This window comes from Heterodontus francisci, chromosome 26 (assembly GCF_036365525.1).
Source record: "Heterodontus francisci isolate sHetFra1 chromosome 26, sHetFra1.hap1, whole genome shotgun sequence".
In the NCBI taxonomy this organism is placed as follows: domain Eukaryota; kingdom Metazoa; phylum Chordata; class Chondrichthyes; order Heterodontiformes; family Heterodontidae; genus Heterodontus; species Heterodontus francisci.
Window position 1 is genome coordinate 15,289,886 of NC_090396.1, and position 13,995 is coordinate 15,303,880.

General features: G+C 44.0%; 1 protein-coding gene across 2 annotated transcripts in view; it reads left to right on the plus strand.

Moving 5' to 3' along the window:
- Positions 1–13,995, plus strand: part of unc13d (unc-13 homolog D (C. elegans)) — a 308,929-nt gene that overhangs the window by 15,273 nt on the left and 279,661 nt on the right. For both annotated transcript variants that reach the window (XM_068057836.1, XM_068057837.1), the window contains exon 2: positions 11,426–11,482. In XM_068057836.1, the coding sequence (XP_067913937.1) occupies positions 11,426–11,482 (57 nt within the window). The remainder of the gene's footprint in view (positions 1–11,425; positions 11,483–13,995) is intronic.

Sequence of the window (13,995 nt, forward strand, 5' to 3'; positions counted from 1 at the left end):
ACCTCAGTGATCAGGAATGGGAACCCTCAGTGATCAGGAGTGGGAACACTCAGTGATCAGGAATGGGAACCTCAGTGATCAGGAGTGGGAACCCTCAGTGATCAGGAATGGGAACCTCAGTGATCAGGAGTGGGAACCTCAGTGATTAGGAATGGGAACCTCAGTGATCAGGAGTGGGAACCTCAGTGATCAGGAGTGGGAACCCTCAGTGATCAGGAGTGGGAACCCTCAGTGATCAGGAGTGGGAACACTCAGTGATCAGGAATGGGAACCTCAGTGATCAGGAATGGGAACCCTCAGTGATCAGGAGTGGGAACCTCAGTGATCAGGAGTGGGAACCCTCAGTGATCAGGAGTGGGAACACTCAGTGATCAGGAATGGGAACCTCAGTGATCAGGAGTGGGAACCTCAGTGATCAGGAGTGGGAACCCTCAGTGATCAGGAGTGGGAACACTCAGTGATCAGGAATGGGAACCTCAGTGATCAGGAATGGGAACCCTCAGTGATCAGGAATGGGAACCTCAGTGATCAGGAATGGGAACCCTCAGTGATCAGGAGTGGGAACACTCAGTGATCAGGAATGGGAACCTCAGTGATCAGGAGTGGGAACCCTCAGTGATCAGGAATGGGAACCTCAGTGATCAGGAGTGGGAACCTCAGTGATTAGGAATGGGAACCCTCAGTGATTAGGAGTGGGAACCCTCAGTGATTAGGAGTGGGAACCCTCAGTGATCAGGAGTGGGAACCTCAGTGATCAGGAGTGGGAACCCTCAGTGATTAGGAGTGGGAACCCTCAGTGATCAGGAGTGGGAACCCTCAGTGATTAGGAGTGGGAACCCTCAGTGATTAGGAGTGGGAACCCTCAGTGATCAGGAGTGGGAACCTCAGTGATTAGGAGTGGGAACCCTCAGTGATTAGGAGTGGGAACCCTCAGTGATTAGGAGTGGGAACCCTCAGTGATTAGGAGTGGGAACCCTCAGTGATCAGGAGTGGGAACCTCAGTGATCAGGAGTGGGAACCTCAGTGATCAGGAGTGGGAACCCTCAGTGATCGGGAGTGGGAACCTCAGTGATCAGGAGTGGGAACCTCAGTGATCAGGAGTGGGAACCTCAGTGATTAGGAATGGGAACCTCAGTGATCGGGAATGGGAACCTCAGTGATCAGGAGTGGGAACCTCAGTGATCGGGAATGGGAACCTCAGTGATCGGGAATGGGAAGCTCAGTGAGGCCAATTGTGCCTCACATCTGCCTAGATCGGCTAACTCAACACAGATTGTATCTGGACCTTCCATGTGGTTCAGCCACTGGCTTCCTTCACCAACTGAACCATTGGGAATTTTCCCAAAATAAAGCTGGTTCAGTTTAAATACTGTAGATAAAAGGTTCTTGTGGCAGATGCAGTAGTTTAAGATTAGCCAAGCTTAGGTTCTGTAGTCTAGAGTGAAGAGTTTTAATTGTGGGCCTCATCCAGTGTATCAAATATACTACTTTACAGATAAAAGTGATCCCTGAATATTACTTTGATCAGGTTAGTGGAGGGAGTAATAATCAGCCATATTTATGAAATTAGTAAAAAGCACAGAATCAAAATCATGGAAAAATTCAACTAACCCAAAATAAACTGGCTGGGAGAGGGAATGAAAAGGGAGAAGTGGGTGGTGCTTTTGATGAATAGGCCCTGACTCAATCTACAAGATACTCAACAAGGGAGGAAGCTCTACTTGACCCAGTTAATGGAAAATAAACTGGAGCAGTAAGAGAAGTAATTGTGCAAGATAACTAATGAGTAGTGCTCACGATATAATACAATTTAAGATAATGATTGAGAGAGATATGGATAGTACAAAGACCAAAGAATAGATTAGAAAAATGCCAAATGAGGATGAAGCTAAGGAAGGTAAAGTGGAGGAAACATATTAATAGTATTCAAACTGAAGTAGACAAGGGGTGATAAGAAAATATATTCCATGAAAAAATAAGTACAAACTAGCCAAGAATTAATCATCATAGATAAAGAAGTGAGTATAAAGTTGAATCTAAAGAAAAATACATACACCAAGTTCATCCAGAACATCAAAGTGGTCTGAATGGGTGTAGCTGTGCCCTCGCCTCCTCTGGATCGGTGCCAGGCCCAGCTGTCCTCTGGACGTGGCACATGCCTGAATATTCATAATTCTGTCCAAGTGTAAAAAAATAGTGCTGAGACAGGCCGTGAAGCAATTTGGGAGAGAGGTGAAAGAGCCAAGCAGTATTCCTGCCTTAGTTTCTTAACCCACAGTATTCTGTTGAAGATGGCAGGCTGACAGCTCATGTAAAAAGCTGCACAGAAGTATCCTGCTGGATCAGTTGCTTACATCTGTGCTTAATCCAATAGATATGCAAATGAGTGTACCAGGAAACCTCAAATCTCAGTTAATAGAACGGAATAATAGATAACAAAATGAGTAGCGGCCGATTGTTTGCTCGAGTCTCTGGAGTGAGGTTGGAACCCATGGGGAAGGATGTGAGGAAGGATTGACATCAGAAAACCATTTGCTTCAATTACCAGGACGATGTTGACCTAGAACACAAAGTCAATAAAAGAAATAGCCTGGTCTGAGCTGAATTATTAGATCTTAGCTGGGGCAGCAGTAAGAGCCTCAGTCCCAGGGGTTGGGATATCAGCCAGGTCTCCTGCTCCTCACCATTCCTGAAAGTTCTGTCAGCTCCAAGTTCTCTAAACTTTACAGCACATGTATAATAACAAATGGACCAAAAATAAAAGCAGCACACCGAATTAGTGCAAAGTCAGGTGGCACCCAGAAACAAAGTCTTGAGGGTGAGGTGGCACCCAGAAACCAAAGTCTATATGTGAATGTGCCTGAAATGACTGTTGGTACACAGAGTGCTTTAAAGAAAGCAAAGAAAAAAGGTGAAGGGGACACCTTTATAAAAATGTCAATAAAGACATTGTACAAAAATGGAAAACACGGGTCCTGATGGTCTTCATCCTAGGGTCTTAAAAGAAGTGACTAGTGAAATAGTTGATGCGTCGGTTTTGATTTTCCAAAATTCCCTACATTCGGGAAGGTTCCATTAGATTGGAGGGAGGGAGACAGAAAGCAGGAAACTACAGGCCAGTTAGCTGAACATCTGTCATAGGGAAAATGTTAGAAGCTATTATTAAAGATGTTATATCAGAGCACTAAGAAAAATTCAAGGTAATCAGGCAGAATCAATGGGGGAGATAGTGGCATAGTCGTAATGTCACTGAACTAGCAATCTGGACATCCAGGCTAATGCCCTGGAGACATGAGTTCAAATCCCACCATGGCAGCTGGTGGAATTTAAATTCAATTAATTAATAAATGCAATTAATAAAAAAAAATCTGGAATTGAAAGCTAGTCTCAGTAATGCTGCCATGAAACTATCATCGATTATCGTAAAAACCCATCTGGTTCACTAATGTCCTTTAGGGAAGGAAATCTGCCATCCTTACCTGGTCTGGCCTACATGTGACTCCAGACCCACAGCAATGTGGTTGACTCTTAATTTCCCTCTGAAATGGCCTAGCAAGTCATTCAGTTATCAAGGGCAATTAGGAATGGGCATCAAATGCTGGCCTTGCCAGTGACGCCCACATCCCATAAAAGAATTAAAAAAACATGGTTTTGTGAAAGGGAAATCATGTTTAAGCCATTTATTGGAGTTCTTTGAGGGAGTTACATGTGCTGTGGATAAAGGGAACTGGTAGATGTACTGTACTTAGATTTCTAGAAGACATTTGATAAGGTGCCACATCATAGGTTATTGTGGAAAATAAAAGCTCATGGTGTAGGGGGTAACATATTGGCATAGATAGAAGATTGGCGAACTAACAGGAAACAAAGAGTAGGCATAAATGGGCCATTTTCTGGTTGGCAAGATGTAATGTGTAATGTGCCACAGGGATCAGAGGGTAAAGGTTATTAGGTGTAGGCGGGAATGTGGAGTTGAGGTTACAAACAGATCAGCTATGATCTTCTTAAATGGCGGAGCCATCTTGGTTTGTTCCCCAGTTATTTCTGCTGGAAAGTGGGTGCAGGCATTGAAAGGCAACAGGATTGGGGCGGGACTAGAAAATTACTCAGCTATGTTGTAAAGAGTCCTGTGCTATCTTGGAGGATTATTGATCTGTGTGTTTCGTTAGGCTATTAATACTAGGTCTTGTGCTGTGGAATTATTACTGAGATGTGATATTATTACTGTGGGGTACTATTACTATGAGTTCTGTGTTTGTTTCGTTGGGGTATTACCCATGTGTGCCATGTGTTATTATTGTGTATGCTGTGTTGGGACATTATTATTGTGTGTGTTAGGTTGGCATATTATCACTATGGGGCAATATTACTGTTCTATTATTGAATGTGTTGTCTTGAGATAATAATCTATGTGTTGGAAATATTATCACTTTGTTAGAGTGTTATCACCATGTTGGAGTATTATTAACATGCTAATGAATACAGAAATAGTAGGATAGAGCAAATATACTGAAGAGATGGTACAGGAGAGAGGGCTTTAGATTTCTGAGCTATTGGAACTAGTTCTGGAGCAAGTGGGACCTGTACAAGGAGGACGGATTGTAGCTTAGCAGGACTGGGATCAATATCTTTGCAGGGAGAACTGTGAGTACTGTTCGGGAGGGTTTATATTAGCTTGGCAGGGGTTTGGGAACCTGACAGGGATTTCTGATAGGAGAGAAACAAAGCTGATAATGGTAAGAAGAAAAGTAGCAAGTGAAACTGAAAGGCAGCGGCAACAAAGGCCAGCATCAAATAGGGTCAAAATGTGGAAAAATGTTAAAAATGCAACATTAGAGGCACTCGATGTGAATGCACACAGCATTCGCAACAAGGTAGATGAATTGACGGCATGAATAGAAGTAAACGGGTATGATATAATTGCCATTATGGAGACATGGCTGCAGGGTGACCAAAGCTGGGAACTGAATGTTCAAGGTTCAACATTTTGGAAGGATAGGCAAAAAGGAAAACGTGGGGGTAGCATTGTTAATAAAGGATGAGATCAGTACATTAGTGAGAGAGGATCTTAGATTGGAAGTTCAAGACGTAGAATCAGTTTGGGTGGAGCGAGGACTCCTGCATAGAGAGACCTTCACCAGGGTTTCCCCTTGCCGCCAGATGGCAGCACGGACTGCCATGGCATGCCCGGGCGGCTGATGAGGGTGAGGAAGTGGAGAGTGTGCAGGAGCAGCCCATGCAGGAAACCGCTTCGCGTGGTGTTAAATGACACGGAGGGCATTTCCGAGAGGCAGCTCAGGTTGTGTGGGACCAGCTTCTGAGGACGGTTTCAGGCTCTGGATCCAAAGAGCAGTTCCAGCTGAACGGGGGTCAGCTTGGCCAGGAGAGATCCACACTCACGAACCCCTATGTCACCCACAGTGAGGGGCTTCGGCTACATCTCCACCTTTCGGTCTGTCCCCGGAGCCGGACACTCGGACAGCCAGGGCCCTCCCCGCTAGTGGGGAAGCACCCTAACTGGAGGAGACCAAGTTCCAGACTCTGAATAAATCCCGCTAAAGGACAGGCAACTCCCTCAGAGGTGAGGCTGTGTTCGCCGCCGGGAGCTGTTTGTCATCTTGAAGGCAGTGCTCCTAGTGGAAAAAATACGTCACCAGTGCACACCAAATGGGAGGACGCTTGGCGTACAGGTATCTCTGCAGGGTCCGAAGGTGGAGAGTTGCAGCCTGGGTACGGATGCACACGAGCGACTGACTGCCCTCCTCAATCGGGAGACTCAGGACCAGGGCCGAGACCCAGTGTTTCCTCTTGCTCCAGAAGAAATCAACAAGCTTCTTCTGGATCTTGGTGGCAAATACAGGGGGCGGGACCACAGTGACCAACCGGTACCACAGCATCAAGACCACCAGCTGGTTTATGACCAACGCTCTGCCCTTGTAGGAAAGCACACGTAGCAGTCCTGTCCAGTGCCCAAGCCACATGGAGACTTTCGCCTACAACTCCTGCCATTTTGCCGGCCATGCTTCCTCAGCAGGGCTCAGGTGGGCTCCCAAACAGAGGAGGTGCGTGGTGCTCCATGGAAAAGATGTTAGCTTCTCCAGCAGGGAGTCTCTCGGCCACTGACCCACCAAGAGTCTGGAACATTTCTCCCAGTTGAACATCATGGAAGACATGGCAGAAAAGATCTGCTGGTACTCACACATCCTCCGCAAGTCAACGGCATCTGTGACCGTGAGGAGTACGTCATCGGCGTAAGCCGAGAGGACAACCTGCAAGCCCGGCCCGCACACAGCCAAACCTGCCAACCTCCCGTGAAGGAGGCACAGGAATGGTTCCACACAGATTGTATATAATTGGCCCGACATGGGCCCGAGTCTGAGCGTGTGCAGAGTCCCAACAAGATATTCATGATCCACCTGGGGATTTGCCCCTCGAGAGCTGGTGAATGGCGCTGGTCAGCTCCGCCAAGGTGAGTGGCGCCTGCAATCCTTCGGCACCCTCCAGGCTGACCTTCAACATCCCAGAGTACTAAAGGAAGTGGCCCTGGAAATAGTGGATGCATTGGTGGTCATCTTCCAAACTTCTATAGACTCTGGAGCAGTTCCTACAGATTGGAAGGTGGCAAATGTAACCCCACTATTTAAAAAAAGCGGGAGAGTAAAAACAGGGAATTACAGACCAGTTAGCCTTACATCAGTAGTGGGGAAAATGCTAGAGTCTATTATAAAGGACCTGATAGCAGAACACCTGGAAAGCATAAATAGGGATTGGACAAAGTCAGCATGGGTTTACGAAAGAGAAATCATGCTTAACAAATCTACTGGAGTTTTTTGAGGATATAACTGGTAGAATAGATAAGAGAGAACCAGTGGATGTGGTATATTTGGATTTTCGGAAGGCTTTTGATAAGGTCCCACATAAGAGGTTAGCGTACAAAATTAAAGCACATAGGATTGGGAGTAATATACTGGCATGGATTGAGAATTGGTTGACAGACAGGAAACAGAGAGTAGGTATAAATGGGTCTTTTTCCGAGTGGCAGGCAGTGACGAGTGGGGTACCACAGGGATCAGTGCTTGGGTCCCAGCTATTCACAACATATATTAATGACTTGGGTGAGGGAACCAAATGTAACAATTCCAAGTTTTCAGACGACACAAAGCTGGGGGAGGGGAAGTGAGCTGTGAGGAGGATGCAAAGAGGCTCCAATGTGATTTGGACAAGTTGGGTGAGTGGGCAAATGCATGGCAGATGCACTATAATGTGGATAAATGTGAGGTTGTCCACTTTGGTTATAAAAACAGAAAGGCAGGTTATTATCTGAATGGTGATAGATTGGGAAAGGGGGACGTGCAATGAGACCAGTCGCTGAAAGCAAGCATTCAGGTGCAGCAAGCAGTTAGGAAGGCGAATGGTATGTTGGCCTTCATTGCAAGAGGATTTGAGTACAGGAGCAAGGATGTCTTACTGCAGTGATACAGGGCCTTGGTGAGACCACATCTGGAGTATTGTGTGCAGTTTTGGTCTCCTTATCTGAGGGAGGATGTTCTTGCTATGGAGGGAGTGCAAAGAAGATTTACTAGTCTGATTCCTGGGATGGCAGGCTCGATGCAGGGAGGATGTTCCGGTGGCTGGGGAGTCCAGAAGCAGGAGTCACACTCTCAGGATATGGGGTATGCCATTTAGAACCGAGATGAGGAAAAATTTCTTCACTCAGAGGGTGGTGAACCTGTGGAATTCTCTACCGCAGAAGGCAATGGAGGCCAAGTCATTAAATAAATTCAAGAAGGAGATAGATATATTTCTTAATGCCAAAGGGATCAAGGGATATGGGGAAGAAACAGGAACAGGGTTCCCGAATTAGACGATCAGCCATGATCTTTTTTGAATGGCGGAGCAGGCCCGAAGGGCCGAATGGCCTACTCCTGCTCCTATTTTCTATATTTCTATGTTTCTAAGAAACAGCAAGGGGCAGCAAACATTGGTAGGAGTTGTTTATAGACCACCAAACATGAGTGGTAATGTAGGGCATAGCATAAATCAGGAAATTAGAGGTGCATGTAACAAGGGCAATACAATAATCATGGGGGACTTCAATCTACATATAGACTTGGTAAACCTACTTAGCACTAATGCTGTGGTGGACGAATTCCTGGAATTTATACAAGATGGTTTTCTCGAACAGTATGTTCAGGAACCAACTGGAGAATGGGCTAGTTTAGATCTAGTATTATACAATGAAAAAGGGCTAATTAATAATCTCATTTTAAAGGAGCCTTTAGGGAAGAGTGACCATAATATGATAGAATTTTACATTAAGTTTGAAAGTGATGTAGTTCAATCTGAAACTAGGGTCTTAAATCTAAACAAAGGAAACTACGATGGTATGAGGGGCAAGTTGGCTGGGTAGATTGGGAAACTATATTAAAAGGTATTGCGGTAGACAGGCAATGTCCAGCATTTAAATAATTAGAATTCAGCAAAGGAGGACCAAGAAACTGATAAAGAAAGGGAAAATAGAATATGAAAGTAAACTAGCGAGAAACATAAAAATGGTCTGTAAAAGTTTCTATAGGTATGCACAAAAGAAAAGATTAGCAAAGACAAATGTGGGCCCATTACAAGCAGAGACAGGAAAATTTATAATGGGGAACAAGGAAATGGCAGCGAAACTAAACAGTACTTTGTGTCTATCTTCATGGAGGAAGATACAAAAAACCTCCCGGAAATACTAGAGAACAAAAGGACTCGCGAGAATGGGGAACTGAAAGAAATTGGTATTGGTAGAAAAGTAGTATTAAAGAAATTAATGGGACTGAAAGGTGGTAAATCCCCTGGACCTGATGATCTACACCCCAGAGTGTTGAAAGAGGTGGCTGTAGAGATAGTGGATGCGTTAGTGGTTATCTTTCAAAATTCTATAGACTCTGGAATGGTTCCTACAGATTGGAAGGTGGCAATTGTAACCCCACTATTTAAGAAAGAAGGGAGCTAGAAAACAGGGAACTACAGACCTGTTAGTCTAACATGAGTAGTAGGAAAAATACTAGAATCTATTATAAAGGATGTGATAACTGGACACTTAGAAAATAATGGTAGGATTGGGCAGAGTAAACATGGATTTATGAAAGGGAAATCATGTTTGATAAACCTATTAGAGTTTTTTTAGGATATAACTAGCAGAATAGATAAGGAGGACCAGTGCATGTGTTGTATTTGGATTTTCAGAAGGCTTTCGATAAGGTCTGACACAAGAAGTTAGTAAACTAAATTAGAACATGTGGGATTGGGGTAATATACTGGCATTGTTTGAGAATTTATTGGACAGAAAACAGAGTAGGAATAAATGGTTGGCAGGCTGTGACTAGTGGGGTACTGCAAGGATCAGCTATTCACAATCTATATCAATGATTTGGATGTGGGGACCAAATGTAATATTTCCAAGTTTGCTGATGACACAAAACTAGGTGGGAATGTGAGTTGTGAGATGGATGCAAAGAGGCTTCAGGGGGATTTAGACAGGCTGCGTGAATGGGCAAGAACATGGTAGATGGAATATAAGGTGGAAAAATGTAAGTTATCCACTTTGGTAGGAAAAACGGAAATGCAGAGTATTTCTTAAATGGTGAGAGATTGGGAAGTGTTGGTGTCCAGAGGTACCTGGGTGTCCTTGTTCATAAGTCACTGAAAGCTGACATGCAGGTGCAGCAAGAAGTTGGGAAGGCAAGTGGTATTTTCACCTTTATTGCAGGAGGATTTGAGTACAGGAGTAAAGGAGTCTTGCTGCAATTGTATAGAGCACTTGTGAGACTGCACCTGGAGTATTGAGTACAGTTTTGGTCTCCTTACCTAACAAAGGATATACTTGCCATAGAGGGAGTGCAACAGAGGTTCACCAGACTAATCGCTGGGATGGAGGGATTGTCCTATGAGGAGAGATTGAGGAGACTGGGCCTTTATTCTCCAGAGTTTAGAAGAATGTGAGGTGATCTCATTGAAACTAACAGAATTCTTACAGGGCTCGACAGGGTAGATGCAGCAAGAATGTTTCCCCTGGCTTGGGGGGGTGGGGTGGGGTCTAGAACCAGGCGACACAGTCTCAGGATAAGAGGTAGGCTATTTAAAATTGAGATGTGAAGGAATTTCTTCACTCAGAGGGTGGTGAATTTTAGGAATTCTCTATCCCAGAGGGCAGTGCAGGCTCAGTAAATGAGTATGTTCAAGACCAGAGATCAATAGATTTCTAGATATTAAAGATATCAAGGGATTATGAGGATAGTGTGGGAAAATGGCATTGAGGTAGAAGATCAGCCATGATCGAGCTGAATGGCGGAGCAGGCTCGAGGGGCCGAATGGCCTACTCCTGCTCCTATTTACTATGTTCCTATCACTGTGTTGGAGTAATATCACTGTATTGGAGTATTTCCCTGTGTGAGCTGTGTTGGGATATTGTTACTAAATGTGTTGTTTTAAAGTATTATTACTGCATCTACTCTGTTGGGGTAATTTAACTCTCTCCATTACCAGTGCTGTGGTTGTTGTATGTAACATCTACAGGAGACACCGCAGCAATTCACCAAGCTCATCTGTAATATTACCTTGTTCTTTGGTATGTGAATTATTGTAAGATTCACAGGACTCCAAGCCATATCCAAAGAATATGCGATTTTTATTATAACTTAAAAACTAGTATATATGCATACAGCTACTACAGGAGCCACATCGAAACACACCTCATTCTGTCAGGTTACGTCCACAATTCCCTGGTCATGTGTAACACGACATCACTTCCTCTAGTGATCTTTACTTGCAACTACTTAAGGTGGTCCTCTTAAGGTTGTCCCACAACATCATCCTCCTCTCTGCTGTCTCTCAGTTCAAATCTAAATCTGCTACTCTAATTCACTCTTTCCCAGGAGCTCAAACCTGCAGGACTCCTCATATTGCTTGGTTCTCCCTTCCACTTGCAGTCAAACCCAAACTTGGCATCACCTCATTGCTACTTTCTGATTTGTTTCATCAGCACTCCTGCTTTTTTCAGATTTGCTGATATCCTGCACTCTGGGTCTCAGCCTTTCACTCGGATCTTCCCATTTCAAACAAGAGACATGATCATATGGTTTGGACCATTCACAATTTTAGATTCTTTGACTCTGAATATGAAGTATGGTGTTCAAACGTCTTGTCACAGTCCTGCAATTAATTGGCAGTAGCCAAAAGCTCAAGGCCCAGGTATGTTCTTAAGTTCAGACCTAGGCCTAGGCTTAATTAAGTGCTTGGGCCCAGGTAAGCAACTTTGCTTAAGCTTCTTTTGGGCCAATGTTCTGCTGTGGAAAACCCTTCCATAACAGCCCATGTGCTCTTAGCATCAACCAGGTATTGATTAGATAGTGATCTGAATGATTTGTGTAACATTATTCCACAGATGGAGCCACAGCCCCTGAGAGGAGAGACCAGACCTGTTCAGTTCTCGAAGGAAGAGGTAAAAGCATGTTCACAAGTGTCTGTCTGTGTAGCATTTGTATGTTACATGTGACTCAGTGTCGGGCTCGTGGCCTGCTCTGGGTTGCCAACTTTTGGTTTGCTAAAGTAGGGATAGGCAGGATAAAATGTTCCTTAATAACATTTGTGAGGATAAATACACAAAAATCAGGCTAAACAATAGAACTATTATTCTTGCTGCCTAAACTGCAGTAGTGGTTGGAGTGTTCCTTTTATTCCTTCATCGCTGTTTTCAGGTGATTCTTTTGTCCAAGGTTGAATTCATGGAACCCACAGCATGATTTCTTGGAGTTGACTCGAATAAGTAGTTCAACCTTGACAAGGTTCACTCTCTATCTACCCATAGATTCTTCATCATTTTTCCCCTGCAGCGTTACTCCAGGCACAGCTGACACGTGCTCCACTGATCTCTGAAGAGATGGAGTAGAAATTGGCCTGGTTGTGACCCACTCAATCAATGGCCCAGAGCTTTGCATTACTCCACAGAGTGCACACAATTCATTGTACAATGCTTCTCCACACAGATCTGCCACACCTGTAGCCTTGACAAGGTCCACCAGATCCTCAAATGTGAATTGAGTGTGCAGACCAAACATAGGAGCATAGGAATAGTGCCCTGAGCCTGTTCCGACATTCAATAAGATCATGGCTGATCTGTGACCGAACTCCAAATACCTGCCTTGCCCCAATAATCCCTTAATAATCTATCAATCTCAGATTTAAAATTAACAACTGATCTAGCATCAATTGGCAGTTGCAGTAGAAAGTGAAGGACTGTTTCCTAATCTCATTCTTGAAAATTCTGGCTCTAATTTTTAGACAATGCCCCAGTTCTAGACTCCCCAACGAGTGGAAATAGTTTCTCCCAATCCACCCTATCTGTTCCCCTTAATATCTTGAAAACTTTGATAAAAACATCATTAATCTTCTAAATTCCAGGAAATATAACTGTAGTTTGTTTAATCTCTCTCCGTAGTTTAACCCTTGGGGTCAAGGTATCATTCTGGTAAATCTACACTGCACTCTCTCCAAGGCCAATGTAGCATTTCTAAGGCATTGAGCCCAGAACTGCTCACAGTGCTCCACATGTGATCTCACCAGGGATATATAGCTGAAGCATGACTCCTACCCCCTTGTATTCTATTCCTCTTGATAAAAAGGCCAGCATTCCATTCGCCTTTTTGATTATTTTCTGTACCTGTTCATGACATTTTAATGATCTGTGTACCTGCACCCCTCAGGTCTCTTTGGACCTCCACAGTTTCCAGCTTTGTGAAACATTGTGAAGTGCTTCAGGGGACTTGTCTCAAAGGGGGAAACATTTCTTCAAGTAGTCAATGTTTCTCTCAAACATCTTCAAAATTTGATTCACTTGAATATCAAAGACATTACCTGTTCTTCAAAATGGCTCTCAGATTTTCCAAATACATTTCTGGCCATATGTGTCACTTTTGTGCAATTTGATTGCTATCTGAAGAATATCCATGAAGCTATGCAAAGTACAAATGGAATTAAGATGTCAGCCATGGCTAAGCGGTAGCATTCTTGCCTCTAATTCATTGGTCCAAATCCCACTCCAGAGACTTGAGCACATAATTTTGGCGGACACTCCCACAGCAGTACCGAGGGAGTGCAGCACTGTTGGAGATACCATCTTTCGGATGAAACGTTAATAGATAAAACCACGGATGAACTGTGGAATGTTTACCAATATTTGGTAAAATACAAGAAGTGTACATAGCCCGAAATGGCAAGAGCTCTACAGACTTGTGAGCAAACCTGTAGCTCATGGAATAAAAGGGACGGTAGCAACATGGATACGGAATTGGCTGAGTGACAGGAAACAAAGAGTAGTGGTTAATGGATGTTTTTCCGGCTGGAAGAAAGTTTGTATTGGAGTTCCCCAGGGATCAGTGTTGGGACCCTTGTTTTTCCTACTATATATTAATGACCTAGACCTTGGTGTACAAGGCATAATTTCAAGGTTTGCAGATGATACGAAACTTGGAAGCATTGTGAACTGTGAGGAGGATAGTGTAAAATTTCAAAAGGACATAGACAAGTTGGTGGAATGGGCAGACAGGTGGCAGATGAAGTTCAATGCAGAGAAATGTGAAGTAATTCATTTTGGTAGGAAGAACATGGAGAGACAATATAAAATAAAGGGTACAATTCTAAAGGGGGTGCAGGAGCAGAGGAACCTGGGTGTATATGTGCATAAGTCATTGAAGGTGGCAGGATAGGTTGAGAGAGCTGTTAATAAAGCATATAGTATCCTGGGCTTTATTAATAGGGGCATAGAGTACAAGAGCGAGGAAGTTATGTTGAACTTGTATAAGACACTGGTTCGGCCTCAGCTGGAGTATTGCATCCAGTTCTGGGCACCGCCTTTTAGGAAAGACATGAGGGCATTGGAGAGAGTACAGAAAAGATTCACGAGAATGGTTCCAGAGATGAAGAACTTCAGTTGTGAAGACAGATTGGAGAAGTTAA